Source organism: Cnephaeus nilssonii (assembly GCF_951640355.1).
Source record: "Cnephaeus nilssonii genome assembly, chromosome: 17".
Lineage (NCBI taxonomy): Eukaryota > Metazoa > Chordata > Mammalia > Chiroptera > Vespertilionidae > Cnephaeus > Cnephaeus nilssonii.
Window position 1 is genome coordinate 1,584,238 of NC_137088.1, and position 16,971 is coordinate 1,601,208.

The following is a 16,971-nucleotide window of genomic DNA, read 5'->3' on the forward strand; positions in this document are numbered from 1 at the left end:
CCCAGGCACCGGACGGTTGAGGATTTGCCTCCCGGTCATACCCAGGGTGCAGGTTTGATCCCTCATTGGGGTGCATGCAAGAGGCAACCAGTAGATGTTTCCCTCTCACATCAATGTGTTCCCTCCCCCACCTCCTTTCTAGAATCAATGAAAAACGTATCCTCAGGTGAAGATTTTAAAAAAAAAAGCGGAGACGGACCATGAGGCAGTTTGTGCAGCCAAGAACCCGTCCAGGTCAGCCAGAGCGAGCACTGCTCAGCGGGCCCCGCCCACAGCACATGCCGGCTCCCCGCCGTCACACGCTTAGTGCTGCCAGAGCAGCTAAGGAAGCCAGGCCTCTGCCTGTCCTCTGATGGGAGCCATGTGCCCCGAGAGCACTGTGGGCGCACAGGCCTGACGGGGCGCGCACTGCCTGTGCACAGGGCTTCCCGCTCCAAGTCCTTCGGGGAGGGGTGAGCTTCTAGGGGCCTTTCCTCCAAGAGGTAAATCTACGTCCAAGTATTCATACTGGCCCTTCCATGTGGCAGGGTAACTTACTAATGCACACCAAGTCCCTTTTCACGGATCAGAAAAGCAAGGTAAGAGTGTAAGTGCCCCAGTAATATCATAAAAACCATTCTGATGATCACAGATGGATTCTAACGAGAGCAGTCACAATCTCAGGAGCCCACACCACAGGCACTTTACAGTCTCAGCGTGCCCCGTCTCTGCGTCACCAATGAAATGCCATCACACTGACTTCGATCTGAAGACGCCACGAGGGAGCCGCAGGAGCGACCTGCGTTAACCCTCTCCGCTCTCTGACCTGGAACGCATTCTCTACCAGCAGCCACAGCCACATCACCAACGACAACAGACCACCAGGGCCTGGCACCAACACTCCACAGGACAAAGGCCTGCCCCTGCAGCTCGCACTAGCAGGAACGTTCCGGAAGACTGTGTTCAGTCTCCACGACGCACCGCGTCTGGCCGCCCATTGGCGTCCTGCAGCTCCAGGTAGGGCTTCTTCTTCACGCGGTTCAGGTCTTCGTGCAGCCCGTCCAGCAGGAAGGCGAGCAGCTCCTGGGAGTCCTGCTGCTGGTAGCCAGAAAACTGAGGGGCGAAGCGGCCCACCTGGGTCTACAACGAAGCAAGGGCATCAGAGGGCATAAGACACACGAGCCTTCTCATCAGCGGGGAGTCAGACCGGAAACTGTCACACAAAGTCGCTTGGCAGCCCTGGCCGGGTTGGCTTGGTGGTTAGAGCGTCCACCCGAGGACCGAAGGTTCTGGGTTCGATTCCCGGTCAAAGGCATGTACCTGGGATGCAGACCCAGTCCTGGCCTGGGCATGTACAGGAGGCAACTGATTGATATGTCTCTCGCACATGGATGTCTCTTTTTTCTCCCACCTCCCTCCCTTCCACACTCTCTAAAATCAATGGGAAAATATCCTGGGGTGAGGATTATAAAAAGCAGAGAGAGAGAGAGAACGAGAACAGAAAGCTTTGCAGGGAGCTGGGACGGTAAGGGACATCTGACTGAATAGCCCAATTAATTCCTCAAGGGCCGAAAGGGGATGGCAGTTCTCACCAGAGAGAGGGCTTGGTCAGAAAGCCGGGGGGACAAGGACTCTGGCACCTGGCCACCGCCCTAACGGCGAGCAAAGGTGGCACCCTGAGCAGCCCCCCCTCAGCACTGACGTGAATGCCGCTCCAACCTCTCCGGCTCAGTCCCGTAGGAGCCGGAGAACGCACACCGCCTGCCCCCTAACTGAGCACCGCGTGCCGTGCGCTGACCCAGCCGGCGATCCTCAGTGTGCTCCCTCCAGCGACGCCAGCCTCACCGGGCAGCGTGCTGGCGATGCCAGCCCAGGCCCGCCCAGCCCTGCAGGAGCGAGATTCTGACGAGCCTAAAGCTGGAGAGCCACTGCTCTCCCTGTGCTACCAGCAGGGCCTCACCACATGTGCACTTAGACTTAATTAATTAAAATTAACCACGGTAACACATCCAGTGCCTCGTTCACCCTCACCACATGTCAAGTGCCTCGTGGCTCCCATGCCGACAGCGCAGAGAGATGTCCATCATCGAGGAATCGCCGCGCTCCCCAATCTCTCTGAATACTGCCTGTCAATCGTCTGTTTACATGAGCATCAGCCCAATGTGCTGTTACCCAATTCTAGTCTCTCTATGACTTACTATGTGAAAGTAACTTAATTACATTTCCCAGGAATTAATATGACCGTGGGGATGAAAAGAATTAGTTTTCAATTTCAATGAACCATCTGAGATTGTAACGTTCTCAGTGAACTAAGGTGCTATTCATTTTTCCTCCCGGAATAAAATCTGCCCATCTTTACCAGGTGCTTCAGGAAGGTTCCTGGAAGCCCAGCTGTGCAGGCAAAGAGCATTTCTCAGATTTCACAAGATGGAGGCAAGGCACCCCCCTCAGCAGGAAACACATTCAGGCGATGGGAAGACCAAGTTACTCCAAGCACCCATCTCCTCATCAATCTTCTTTTTTTTAAAGATATTTTTATTGATTTCAGAGGAAAGGAAGAGAGAGAGAAGAAGGGGGGGGGGGGACATCGATGCGAGAGGATAATCAATCCGCTGCCTCCTGCACGCCCCACACGGGATCGAGCCCGCAGTCTGGGTATGTGCCCTGAGTGGTAATCGACACACTGAGCCACAATGGCCAGGCCTCCCCAATCGTCTTTCACTGCCTCTCACATCACCTTCCAATAATGCCAACCCAATTCCTAACTCAGGAGGCTCAACTCAAAGCACTGTGGGTATAGGTTCCAGGCTCAGAGAACTGGGAGCAGCCTGCAGATGATACTGGGACTGAACTTGAATTTTTGTGGTCCGGCTTACGCTGCTGACCATTTAAAGGTTGGTACCACAGAATACAGCATTCTGAGCAACCAGCTTCTAAATGGCTTCTCAAGTACCCCCAGCCCAGCGACAGGGCTGAGGCCACTTAATGTAAGTGAGCTAAATGGCTGACCAACAGGAAAGAAGGGTCTGATCATGTGATGTTTCTAGTCTCAGACTGCATCTTTTTAAAATATATTTCTATTGATTTCAGTGAGGAAGGGAGAGGGAGAGAGAGACAGAAACATCAATGATGAGAGAGAATCATAAATCAGCTGTCCTACACACCCCAGATCCCGCAACCCAGGCGTATGCTCTGACTGGGGATCGAACCGTGACCTCCTGGTTCTTAGGTCAACACTTAACCACTGGCTCACACTGGCCAGGCTCAGATTCCATCTTAATCTCAAAATGCAAGCAAAAGAAGGCCTCATCACAACATGAGACTAGTCTCCCCCCACATGGGGGTGGGGAGTATATACATCAACCGACCTTGAACATGCGAGGCGCCACGTGAGCGTCCCTTCCAGACCACATCTGCTTAATGAGCTCGGCGTAGGCCTCTGCGATTTCGCCCTTCATCCCCAGAGGGTTGTCTCTGTTGATCTCGGCCTCATACTCATCTTGGAGGAAGTAGTCCGTCAGGGGCGCAGTATTGCTCAAGCACTGAAAGAGAACGGGGTCGGAGCGGACACCCTGCTGGAGAGCCCTCACAGATACAGGCAAACCCCGTTCTAAAGGGCCAACCAGGGCCAACGCCAGCCACAGGGAGTCCTCAGCACGTTCCCTGGAAGGCTCACCCAGGAGGCACAGCCTCCCAGAAGGCCACGCTGGTGGGCACCTTGCAGCTAACCTCCCAGGGGATGGTCTCAGGCCACTCCTACCCAAGTCCACTCAATGTCACAGACGGACGCGCCCCCTTTACCTGCAAAGCAGAGTTCATGAAGCAGGTGTTCCCCAGGTTTCCGAGTCCACAGAGCCCGGGCTGTACGTGAGGCGATGGGGGCTCCTGACAATTATACGAAGCAGAGAAGCCAGAGCCACTGGAAAACACAACCCACGTCACCAATGAAAGCGAGCGCCACACACACGCCCTCGGGTGCCTCTCAGGGCTGCGCAGGGCCTCGAGCTGTCCGCTAATAACCCCACGATACAAGCTCTCTCTCCTCCCTCTGCAGCCCCAGCCCCCATCCCACCCTGCCATTGGTGTGACAGGCTGGCAGGTGGTCAGCACACCCTGAGGAGGAGAAATGCTATTTGCATTCTCCCCTTTCAGGCTGTGGCAAAGGCTAATTCTGTATTCCTCCCGAAGGCCAACTGCCGGTGACTTCAGGAAAGAACACCGTGGCCACCACGATCAAGAGCTCGCAGCTGCCACCACCTCCAGGCCCCACTCAGTCTTGCCTGCGCCTGAGAGCGAGCCCGCCCCATGTGTGCTGTGTGGCCGAGGCTCCTGAATCGCGTAGAGAAAGGATCGCAGCCACCCGAGGGGAAAGGCAGGGCTCTCCCACAGCGAGACCCCTCAGAGCTCCTCTGCCACAGGCCAGCCCTTCCTTTCCCAGTGACCCCGTGACCCCCGTGACAGGCTGTGCGACGCCAGCGGGTGGGAGAACAAGCAACGTAAGCCAGTGCGAGGCGGCACCCTCCATGTGAGCATGAAGTGGGGCAAGAAGCCACACGCAGCAGGTCCCAGTAGGAGCCCTAGTCCCCTAGCTTAGTGCGGCAGCGAAAGAGCTCAGAGAGGACTCAGGGGGGAGCCGAGTGAAAGGGCCTGCTCTTACCCCCTGCTGACACCGGAGCTGTGCATCCCAGAGGTGTTAGTGCTATCACCATTTGCAATGGGAGAGGCAGACACAGAGGAATAGGGACTCGCTGATGATTTTGGAGAGGTAGTGAAATTTCTGCTAGGCGCAGTGCTTGATCTGGGAAAGAGAAGCAGAAACAATGCTACTGACTTTTAGCAAAAAGCAAGCCCTATTTAATGCCTTAGGTCTCTTCTCAAGAAATAAATGTCCTCTTGCCCGCTGCTGTGGCTCAGCGGCTGAGCATCAATCCATGAACCAGATCACAGTTCGAGATTCTCCGTCAGGGCACCTGCCCGGGTTTCAGGCTGGATCTCCAGTAGGGGGCGTGAGGAGGCAGCTCATCAATAATTCTCTCCCATCATTTGATATTTCTCTCTCTCCCTTCCTCTCTCTAAAATCAATAAAAACGTATTTAAATAAATGAATGTTCTCCATATTCAATTATTTAAATTGCAAAAAGCCTATTTTCAAGAAATTAATTGGTCATTCAACCACCTGGTCATATACTGAATCTTTCAGTAGGATAAACCACAAGTTTGATCTTCAGGGTTCAGTTTGATTTATAAATCATGAGCTTCCCTGAATTTTAAGAGTTAGTGAAAGATATGAAAAAATAGCACAGACATGAATTACCCCAGAAATACTCATCCCAAACTAAACAGCTGGCCCTAAGTACACCAGAACAGAAATGGCAATTTGCTTTCACTATGCAAGGGGGAATGCTTTGTTTTCTGCAAATTCACCAAATGTGAGGAGCCTATTTCAAACTCATCTTACCTAATAATAGACAAGCATGTAAATTGACCGTTCCTCCGCTGCACCCACAGCCAATCAGGAGTGAGTATGCAAATTAACCCGCCAAAGATGGAGGGTTAGTTTGCATATGCAGGCATGGAGCAGCCAGGCAGTACACCTGCTATGGGGGGAGGGAGGGGCGGGGCGTGGGGAGGGAGCTACAGGAGCGGTGCTCTGGCCAGGAGCGAGGACTTGCAGGCTCCTGGGCGGCCGGGAGCGAAGCCAGGGGAAGGAAGGCCTATTCTTGCACGAATCTTTGTGCAACGGGCCTCTAGTATTTCAATATTTTTCACAGCATCTTATTTGAGATTTATTCCCACTTCCAGGTTAATTCAAGAATTGCCCCAAATAGTCAATAGATACCCATTTTATCAATTTTCTACTAAAACCCACATAAAAATATGCAGAAGGAAAGGGAGCCATTCTGCACTGTGTCAAAGTGTACAATGATGGCTCTCCTTCCAGATTGGGGTTATTTTTAGAGTACAGAAACTGAGAGCACCCAGTCACAGCATGCTGCCCAACTCATGGGACCTGGTGCCAGCCAGGGTTCCTGTGAGAAGGAAGCAAAATGTGGCAGCAGAGCTAAGGAGTGGTCCTGCCTGGGCCCTGGCAGCGGTGGGCAGAGGTCAGGAAGCCACCTGGGGGCCTAAAGGGAACGGAGTTCTGCTCCACACTCTGAAGTCACAGCGAGGGAGAGGGAGGGGGCGCCCAGCCTCTCACTCCCCACCTTCTCCAACCTGAAAACCACCAGCTGTGCTCACAGCCTTATCCTCGTGCTGCAAAGGAGTCCAAGAACTCAAGCCCACTCGTGAAGGGAGACCCAGCAGAGCCACGGGCACTCTCTGCCACCACACAGGTGCCCAGGCACACGTTTCAGGTTTGTCCCCGGGATGCAGGCACCCGGCTCCTATGCCAGCAGGAAGTCCCCACCCAGGGCTGGTCTGATGGGGCAGCCTCCATTACCTCAGGGTGGAAACAGGTACCACAGGAGAGCTGAGTGCAAATTCTGACATACACGGCCTCACAGTGTGTGGTCTAACACTCCCCTTTCTAGTAATTATTTACTGGTTATTCCCTTTAATTTTGTTTGTTTTTAATTTATTTTAGAGATGGAAGAAGGGAGAGACACAGAGACAGAGAGAGAAAAAGAGAGAAACATCAATGTGGGAGAGTTACATTGATTGGTTGGCTCCCATACACACTCTGACCGGGGATCAAACCTACAACCTAGGTGCATGTCCTGGTCAGGAATCGAACCCGTGGGCTTCCGGTACGTGGGATGACCGGAATCCAACCCACTGAGCTACACTGGCCAGGGCTATTCCCTTGAACGTCAAAGGGCAAAAATCCTTATAAGCCAATTACACATATCCAAGACCTGTCAATATTCTGGTTGAAATGAAAGAAAGAAAAAACGCAAAATTTTATTTGACATTTGATTAAAATGTTCTAGAAAATACTGTCAGTAATTTTCAAAGTAAATTCAGTTGGAAAAAAACCCAGTGATGAATATACATAAGGATACTGTTTGATTTGCTCAAAAATGTACATGATACAAAGTTCTTTTAAAACTACACCCTTGAAAAACAAATCAAAAGCAAGACCCGTGTGCAGAAAGTGACTTGTGTCTAGAAAATGCTTGGCCACAGTCCTTTGTCCTCAGGCCCTTCAAAGCACATGCGGGGGCACTGCAGCTGGGACACAGGCACCCGTGAGCCACCTGACTCTCAGGTGTACATATTAGGTGAGGGGAGACCTCCCTCTCCGTGTGCGTCTCCTGCCGCCAACACGCTGAGACACAGGCTACACCTCCCAGAAAGGATCCCTCTGCTCCCACAGGACACGCTGGCCAGCCTCTGGCCTCCCGGCCCTTTCTACCAGGTCTGTCCTGCTCCAATCCACGTCAGTCGGTCTCAATTACACGTCACGCGTGCCCTGAGCCCAGCGGGAGGCCCTGTGACACGCGCAGCCTGCACCCCTTGCTCTGCTGCCCCGTTCGCTCCTCAGATGCCCTCCAGGCTGCACGCTGCTCGTAGGAGGAGCCCACCCTGAAGACTGCCCTCAGCATCCAGAGCCCAGCACGTGGCATTATCACTGCCTTCCCAGCACCCTAAGCTGCGCCCCCCCACCTGCACTAGTCGCCCCCATGTGCGCGCTCACATAGCCGGCTCTTCCCCTCTGCGCAGGAAGCCCTGCAAAGGGGACTGCGAGTCGGTCGATCGGGCTCCGTGGTTGAGATCAACCCATAAGCCATGATTCTCAAAGGAGCTACAAACCCTCACTATGCACCACTGTCCAAGGCCTGACTGAGGACAGGGAGCAAAGACCAACACTGTCCCCAACCATCAGAACAGACACTGCTCCCCACCCTACACCGTCAGAGAAGCCCACCCCTTCTTCTGCCGCCTTCTTGGGCATGCAGTCCCACACCCCGCACCGGCACCTCCTGACACAGAGGTGCCTGAGCCCTGGACAAAAACCAAGCCACCTCCGGCCTCCCTCACACCCCCTGCCAGCTTTCCCGGGGACGGCTGCCCAGATGCTGCTCAGCAAAGGCCAGCGCCTGCAACCAGGATCACAGGCTCGGCTATAAAATCAAATGTATGTTCCATCTAAGAAGCATTTTTCTTAGCCTAAGTGACTGCCTTAGGAAGTGTCTCTCTTACACCCGTGTGCCCAGCCACCGGGACAAACGTTCACTTACTTTGACTGCAGGGTCTGCCTCGGCCACGTGCCATCCTCATTTTGGGGCTCAATGACTAGCACCTGAGAGAAAAGGAGAGCCGCATGTGGAATGTGCGAACCACCTCACTTCGGACATGCTCAGAACCGAAGATGCCTGGCACCTCGCCCCGCCCCGCCCCGCCCCCCGGGCTGAGCTGCCGGCTGGGCATGCCTGGGCCCTCCTACCTGACCCTGGTACAGCCCAGCATCCTGGACAGTGTTGTCTAGCTTGCTCAACTGCTCGTAGGTGTTGCTCATGTACTTGTTCCACAGCCGCGTTTCCCGCTCCGCAGGGATGTTGAACAGCTTCCGCATCTCCTTCTCGATGGTCGCTGGGGACAGGCCGGAACACGGCTCAGAGCTGTCTCCAGAGGGCAGGCTACAGACCGCCCTGGCCAGCGAATGCCCACCCTCCTTCCTTTTCCGAGGGCCACGGGCCGCTCCGGATCCAAAGTTCTGACTGACCTCCGGCCAACATCTTCCATGGGCGGCCTCTTGCCTCAGGCCTGGGAATGTTCCCTACGCTTGTCCTTCTCTGATGACTGGGTCCCATTTATAGCACAGAGCAACCCCGGGAAGTGAGAACACTTCTCTTTGGAGCTGAGGCAGATCTGGTTTCAAACACTCAGCTCTGTCACTTTCTCACTGAGACTGTTTAATTTAAAGTTACGCTGAGCTCTCTGAATCCGCGTTTCTTAATCCTTACCGCCAGATGTCGGATGGGCAGGGACCATGCCTGGTGTTCTGAGAAGATGGCTCTCAGGCTTAGCTCCCCCCAAGAACACCCTGGGGAGCAGCTCCCGGTCAGGACAGGTAACCACAACCCGAGATGACCTGGTGATCCGTCTGAAGAGGGCACCCCAGCTTCCCTCCCACCAGCACAATGCTCCGCACGCTCTCCCATGGGCGCTGGAGCCCGGCCCGGCGCTCACCGATGGTGTCTGCCTTGCTGAAATGGCAGCTCAGCATGTTGGTGGGGTCACTGTTCTCACAGAGCTTCAGTTCCAGCAGGTACACCTCCACCTTGCAGTGCTTGACAAACAGGCCGTACTCCACGACCTGGGGGAGAGGCACAGGTGAGGGCGGCCCTGCGCACCGCGCAGTCCCGGAAGCAGCAGGGCTCCGCGGAGGCGGGGCAGAACGCGGCGTGATAAGCGCTTTCCTCAAGGGGCCAGGAGAGCCAAGGTTCAGATTTTTAAAGCCACTGGCATCTGGCCTAGGCGTTAAAAACCGCTTCTCCACGCATTAGGGCCAACCAAGAGCACATGACGGAACCACAGCTAGCACCATCACGCACAACGGGAGCCACTGTTCATCGCTGAGCGGGGGTCACGGTGCTTCCCTGGAGTGACGGGCGCCTGTCAGTCAGAGGACTAGAGACTGGCTAAAGCCCTTGGCGGCACACTCGCCACACGGCAGCCCTGGGCCCAGGGGCCTTCTGCAGGAGGCTGGCCTGCACCTAACTTTGGATCCTTAACCCCTTTCCAGGTTCCAGGTTTCAAGCTGGAGGAAAATAGGGAGCTCTGGCCTCCTGACTCTCAGAAGCAGGGCTTCGGGACGACAGCTCTTTCCCCCTCTGCTAAGGAGGGAGCAGCACCCCAGGCAGAGAGAGTCACCCAATGCCCACTAGCGCCTCAGCAGGCACGGCTCCTGAGGTTTCCCCGCTGGTAGGACAAGCCAACGCCAGGTGGGCGTCGGAGGGGGGTCTTCTCCTGAGTCCTGTCTGCCAGAGGGGTTACCAATCTGGGTTTTTGTCCCAGGGCCTGCCTTCCTTCAAGAGGCTATTCCTCTCTGGGTTATAAAAACCTGGTTTTTGAGATAGTCAACAGTGTGGCCAAAGACGCGCAGGCACAGGGGAAAAAGCAGAAGGATCAGCAAGGCTGTGAGATAAACAAGCAGCAGTGCATTCCAGCATGCCCATATGACCCCAGGTGAACTTCCTCTCATACAGAATGTTCCCATGGCACCGCCGAGCACAGCCCACGCCACTGCAGCTTTGCAGTTGAAGGCCACTCACTGTAACATCCTGGGTGAGCGCTCCCTCCCTCATCACCACGCACAACCACAGGTCCCTACAGAACCAGAACAAAGGCCCCCGACACCTCCATCCAACCACTCAGGCACACCTAGCCCCCAGGCCCCGACGCCAGTGCCCCCGGGAGCAGGCAGACACTGACCAGCTCGTGCGATCATGCACGTACTCACTTTTCTGACGATGGGCTGCTGGCCTTCGACGCAGCCATACCAGTTCAGTAGCTTATTCCAGGCCTCAGTTGGGACCAATACATAGTCCAATTCATCAATTAAATGTTCTTTCAGGGTCTGACTCTCAGGATCTGAAAAAAGAAAACAGGTTATAACTCACTGCTCTTCTCCCCAGAAATGTTTGTTTTACATGATTCTTATGTCTTTTTCAGAAACCAGTAAAGTATTTCTAAGAACAGAAAAACTTACAAAATTCTGTCACTGGCCAGAATAGAGCAGACCTGACTATCCTTGGTCTCTAGCCATGTTTTCTGAACATTTTATGAGGAACTGGTATTCCTTCTAGGAGGTTAAAAGAGAAAAGCTCCAATATACATTTCCAAAGTACTTCCATAATTAAAATGGCTAATATTATGAATATTTAACATAATATTCTGCATAGTGAAACTGCATTAAGGTCAGATATCATCTTCCCCTAAAGACTTACTAAGAAAGCAAACAAACAAGTCACTGAAGTTTATTCACCAACAGTCACTGAGCACACGCAGTTTTCTTTTTATATATATATATATTTTTTTAATTGATTTCCGAGAGTAAGAGAGAGGGAAAGAAAGAAACATCTATGATGAGAGAGAAGTCAATAAAAACATTTTAAAAACATATTTTTAAAAAATGGTTAAGATGATAAATCTTATGTGTATTTTACTACAATTTAAAACAAAAAGGGGGGGGGGGGCCTGGTTGGGTAGCTCGGTTGGTTAGAGATTGTCCTGATACGCCAGTTGGTGATTCGATCCCCGCACATATAAGAAGCAATCAATGAACGCGAAAAAAGTGAACAACAAATCAATGTTTCTCTCTAAAAAAAACAACCCCCAATCAAGAAATTTCTTTTAAAAAAGTCCTCAGCGATGAGCCAACCACTTTCCACAGCAGCTGTGGCTGAGTATGAACTCTAACAGACCACACACCTTTTCTGTTCACCAACAGAAGGGGGTCCAGGGGTTCCAAGAGATTCCTCCCAAAAACTGATACCCACCCGGCCGGTTTGGCTCAGTGGATAGAGGTCGGCCTGCGGACTGAAGGGTCCCGCGTTCGATTCCGAACAAGGGCACATGCCTGGGTTGCAGGCTCGATCCTCAGTGTGGGGTGTGCAGGAGGCAGCCAATCCATGATTCTCTCTCATCATTGATGTTTCTCTCTCCCTTCCCCTTTCTCTCGGAAATCAATAAAAATATGTATTTTTACATTGATACCTAAACTTCAAACCTTTGTCTAATTTATAAATTAAAAACTGCCGAAACCAGTTTGGCTCAGTGTATGGAGCGTCGGTCTGCGGACTGAAGGGTCCCAGGTTCGATTCCTGTCAAGGGCATGTACCTTGGTTGCGGGCACATCCCCGGTGGGGGGGGGTGCAGGAGGCAGCTGATCGATGTTTCTCTCTCATCGATGTTTTCTAGCTCTCTATCCCTCTCCCTTCCTCTCTGTGGAAAATAAATAAAATATATTAAAAAAAAAACACAAAAAAATTTATGAAAGTTCAAAGTTATTCACTTATTGTCTTATTTGGAAAGATACACCTTCTTCATTTCTCACTCTAAGCACCATGCAGATCTGGCCACCCAAACTGTGCCAACAGCAGCCAGAGCCTTTACAGTGGGAAAGGAGCCCTGGTCAGGTAGCTCAGTGGTTCTGGGTTTGATCCCCAGTCAAGGCACATACTGGAATCAACTAATGAATGCATGGATGGGTGGAACAGTGAACTAATGTTTCTTTCTCTCCTTTCCCCCCTCTCTCTCTTTCTCTCTCTCTCAAATCAATCAAGGAACCAACAGCGTTCACCATCATCAACCCCAAGTACAACAGTTCTATAGGGCTCTTTTCCCTGAGGTTCAGTGACAATTTTCCCAAATACGTCTTTCTTATGATGCTGTAGTGCCAATGTAGAAAACTTAACTGGAATTTTCAATGCAGTTCACTAGTTTCATTTAAAACTGGACCAGTTCAAGGGCATCATGCTAAAAATCACACGGGTTTGAAATGAAGATTTAGCCTCTACAACTGTCTTCAACAGAGAGGCAAATAAGGAAGAAAGATGAGAGCACGTTAGTCGAAGCAGAGGCGTCCATCTGATGTCTAGCGGGAGCACGGGGAGAATGAGAGAAGGGTGCTCTGTAGACAGCACCAGCCAGGATATGCTCTACCCTCAACTTCCCACACTTTCAAGAGCCCCTTCCAAGTCACTCCCTTGAGCATAGGTGGAAGGCAGGCAGACAGGGACTGGCAAGTGACTGAGAGCCTGGGAAGGAAGGGGTTACCCTCATTTGCCCTAGATAGGTCATTCCTGCACTGTCAGTGTTACCGAGTTTAAACGGAATGTACTTCTCACTTCCCAAGTACACAGCAAATATTTCAAGCCAAAGCCAAATTGGGGGACCACAAAAGGAATGTCTGTCCTTAGATGAAGGTCATGTAGCACACCTTCCCAGAGCCCCTCCAGCTCTAGGATCTCATCACTATTACTATTAGAAGCCGTATGAGTTCCCCTTTAGCCCTGGTTGGGTAGGTCAGGTGGTTGGAGCATCGTCCTGATACGCCAAGGTTGCAGGTTTGATCCCCAATCAGGGCACATACAAGAAGAACCAACGAATGCATAAGTGGGTGGAAAACAAATCAATGTTTTTCTTTATCTCTCTCTCCCTTTTTTTTTTTTAAATATATACTTTTTAAATTATTATTACTTCAGAGAGGAAGGAAGAGGGAGAGAGACAGAAACATCAATGATGAGAGAGAATCACCCATCAACCACCCTCCACACGTCCCCAACTGGGGATCTCTCCCTTCTCTAAAAAAAAAAGATCAATAAATTTAAAAAAAAAGAAAAAGCATTCTCCTTTTAAAAAGAGAGAAAAAAGGACGAAGTGCAGACATTTTTGCAATGATCCCCTGAGGCAACTTCATGGTAAAAAGCCATTCTGTGACCTACTTCAGGAAACAAAGCACCTGGCATTGTTTATTATGTAACTCAGACTCCCCTCAATGAGGCGTGAGCCGAAGCACTGCTCATTTTTAAAAGCACCCAGGTTATTAGTACGAGGTCCCTGATCAAACCTCACGCGTTGCCTGCCTTCCGGCTGCCCTGATTCTGGGCACAGGAGAAGGTGCCTCTGTCCTGCCTGCAAGGGCGTCTAACGCCGGGCAGCACAAAGCCGAGGGAAGGCTGCCTGCCATCTCCGTGCAGATCCAGGTGCCAGCTAAGCTCAAGCGAGTCGTCCCTCACTTTTTCAATCCAGTAGCTTCATCCATTAGGAGCTGAATTGGATGAGAACTCAGCTGACTCCCCACCTCTCCTCATACTACCTCTATAACAAGCAGCCATCACAAAAATGCTTGATGACCATCGACGGGTCTACAACTTGTTCCACAGTTAAGGTAACAAAGAAAATTCTGGTTCTCAAATTTCAGATTCCAGATGTAATTTCAAAATACCGTTTCTTTCTATTCCACATACTAACCTAAAATCTCTAGCAGGGCTTTGCGCAGTGGCAGTATCCTAGCCAATGGGGTTTATCCGAGGCGCGATTATTGCTAATTGAAAAAAGTTAATAAAAATGAAATAAAATCTCTAGCAAAACTAGTTTGCAGAAAAGAGAGAGAGAGATTTTAAATACTAGAAGCATGCTCTTGTTAGAAGCAGTTAATTGAGGATGAAATCAACTTAGCTTCTCCCTGAGGGTCTGTGAAGACCTACTATAGACACAAATAGAAGACACTGTATCCCCTCACAGGAGGAGCGTCAGGTTCACACTGCCCGTGTTACACATAAACATGACCCCAAGCCACTGCCCAAATGACACCAGTTAGAAAAGCAACAGGAGCTCGGCTGGTGTGGCTCAGTGGATTGAGCGTCGCCCAATAGACCAAGAGGTCCTGGGTTCGATTCCCGGTCAGGGTACATGCCCAGGTTTCGGGCTCCATCCACAACAGGAGGCGTGCAGGAAGCAGCCGATCGATGCGTCTCTCTTATTAGTGTTCTCTCTCCCCCTCTCCCTTCCTTTTTATCTAAAAATCAATTTAAAAAGAAAGAAAAGCAACAGGAGTGATCTCCCTCCCGGGAGCACACCCACACTCTGCCTCCCTCTCAGGCGAGCAGCCCCTAAGCTCTCATAAGGGTCCCCACGAGACTTGCAACCAGGGGAGCAATGGCAGTGGCAGCCTGTCCTGGGCCGACTCCCTGACCCTGTCTCCGAGGCCCCTTTTCTCTGACTTCCCAGTGAGGCATCACCCCGCCTGGGCTCCTCTCTTCCCTGTAACATGTCCAGAGTCAAAGCGGCCCTGCCCAGGCCCTGCTGCTGCTGCTTCCACCGTAGCACGTCCTTCGCCCTGTCCCCAGCTTTCACAAATGCACTGTCAAACAGAAAGCAAAAAGAAAGAAAAGCAACAGGACACTGTACCTGAGAAGAGCCCGGAGTTATCTATCGGGCCAGGAAACATGTTGTGCTCGCCCACATTGTACATGTCCCAGCTGTCAAAGCCCACGTACTTCTTCCACTGTTTGAACCACCGGTTGTCAATGAGATACCTAGAGAGACAAAAATGTACTGCACCAGAAAAGCTGAGGTTGTAAGTTTCTGCAGCTGATCCCTTCATTTTTTTTACGGTCTTTCCATTTGAGGAACAAGCCAATCCCCACTAAAAAAATAAATTCTCAAACAGTAGGGCCAGGCCCCACACAGCACAGAGAGCTAATTGGTACTATCCATTAAGTGAAATGATTGTTGAAAGAGTGAATAAATGAAAGGAAGAAAATGATTGGTTTCAAAAGGCCTATTTAAAGGAAATATTTCTATAGGTAAAATCTTGTTTGCTAATCATCAAGTCACTAATTTAATTTCATAATGATTTTATAGAGGTTCTTATCCAGTTAGACAATCTGGTTACACTGCTTTGCTTGACACAAATGGCATTAAACTAATTTTCTTTCTGAAAGTGGGGTAATAACATCCCGCACTTCGGAAGTCCTTTGAAGACCAAACAAGATACACTTTTTTAAGAGTGTGTATGTCTGTATATGTGTAGACATACATACACACACACATACACAAACAAGAGTGTCTAGGTACATTTACCTTACCAAAAAGCAAGTTGATCTGGTTATATTTTAAAAGTACCCCTGTGCTGTTTTACAAATAAGACAGAAGGAGAGGAAAACATCTGTGATTAAACAAAGCACATTTATATTGGTGGGCCCTTCAAGTTTTATTTATGGCCGGAAGGATCCATAAATACATCCAGATCTCTAAAATGCACTTTTCCCTCCAAGTGCTGTGTGAGTTTAGTCTCTCTCAAACTTGCTCTGCTTCTGCTGAGCATTCTTCAGAAATCACCCCTACGCAGGGTAACTTCTAAAAGTGACTCTGCGGCTCTGGCCACTGCGGCTCGCTTGGCTGGAGAGCCGTCCTGTTCACCAAAAGGTGGCGGGTCCCATTCCCCCGCGGGGCACAGAGCCAGGCTGCCCGGTCAGGGCCCATGCAGGGGGCAGCCGATCGGTGTCTCTCTCTCACACCGGCGTTTCTCTCTCTCTCTCAACCCTTCCTTTCTCTAAAACCAATAATAATAATAAAAAAATGTAAGTGCCTCCGCTTGCCCTGTCTTTCAAGAACACTAGAGCCGTATGTGAATTCCTGCTAATGCCAACGTCTCTCTCCTCCCCACTCAGCCCCGGTTCCTGGAGGGCGGCCCGCAGCGCCAGCCGGGTTCTGCTCCCACAGGAACACCACCCAGAAACCTCTTCCCTCGGGGAGGTGCTGTCCCTTCCACTACACCATTTCTTCGGGACTCCTGCCTCCGGCCTGCTCTTCTAAACGCCGGGCGTTTCGTCGCCGTCTTATCTAGGCTCACAGTGGGTTTTGGCATTTGCTACTAAAATCATCTGGAGCTCGCAGGCATTGGCTCGGCTTCTGACCTTGACATCTGCTCTGCGGTTTACAAGTTACAAAGTATCTCCTTCGGGTCTCCGCTCAGCCCGCGGGGCCGGGGGCGGGGGGCGCTCCGAATAGGCAGGCCGGGTCGGTGAGGTGTGGACGCCTTCCCCCAAGGTCACTCCGCGAGTCCGCCGGGGAACAGGGCCCTCCTCGCCCTGAAGGTCCCCAGAGCTCACTCCCCCTTTCCCCGTCCGGCAGCCCTCTCCCCGCCGGGCCCGCCCCCCGGGGTCCCGAGAGCCGGGACGACCTTCAGCCCCGCCCACGCTTCCCCCCGAAGTGACCTCAGGGTCCCTCTCCCGCGGGGCCGGGGTCAGGCCGCTCTCCTCAGGACCGCCAGCATCGCCCCCGCCGGGCCCCTGCCCAGCCGAGAAAGAGGGGCCCGGCCTGAGCGCCGGGGACGGACCCCTGACCCCGCGCGGCGGCAAGGGATGCCCGGCGCTCACCACTGCGCCCCTCGCTGGAGCGTGGTCCTCAGCAAGGCCCCGAGTTCGGATTTCTGGGTCTCCGCATCTGGTCGCTCGCCGGAGCCTCCGCCTTCCGCCATCTCGTCCGCGGCCCCGGCCCAGCCGACCCGGACATCCGCCTCGCGCACAGCGTGCT

At 52.1% G+C, this 16,971-nt stretch overlaps 1 protein-coding gene across 2 annotated transcripts in view; it reads right to left on the reverse strand.

Moving 5' to 3' along the window:
• USP4 (ubiquitin specific peptidase 4) overlaps positions 1 to 16,971 on the reverse strand; it is a 29,251-nt gene extending 12,280 nt beyond the window's left edge. Inside the window, exons 1-10 of one of the 2 annotated variants that reach the window (XM_079794388.1) lie at positions 16,815 to 16,971; positions 14,842 to 14,969; positions 10,388 to 10,518; positions 9,115 to 9,241; positions 8,369 to 8,514; positions 8,163 to 8,224; positions 4,637 to 4,777; positions 3,781 to 3,898; positions 3,348 to 3,521; positions 961 to 1,119 (exon numbers count right to left, since the gene is read on the reverse strand). In XM_079794388.1, coding sequence (XP_079650514.1) covers positions 961 to 1,119; positions 3,348 to 3,521; positions 3,781 to 3,898; positions 4,637 to 4,777; positions 8,163 to 8,224; positions 8,369 to 8,514; positions 9,115 to 9,241; positions 10,388 to 10,518; positions 14,842 to 14,969; positions 16,815 to 16,915 — 1,287 coding nt within the window. In that variant the 5' untranslated portion in view covers positions 16,916 to 16,971. The remainder of the gene's footprint in view (positions 1 to 960; positions 1,120 to 3,347; positions 3,522 to 3,780; positions 3,899 to 4,636; positions 4,778 to 8,162; positions 8,225 to 8,368; positions 8,515 to 9,114; positions 9,242 to 10,387; positions 10,519 to 14,841; positions 14,970 to 16,814) is intronic. The other variant, XM_079794389.1, reaches the window with a different exon arrangement.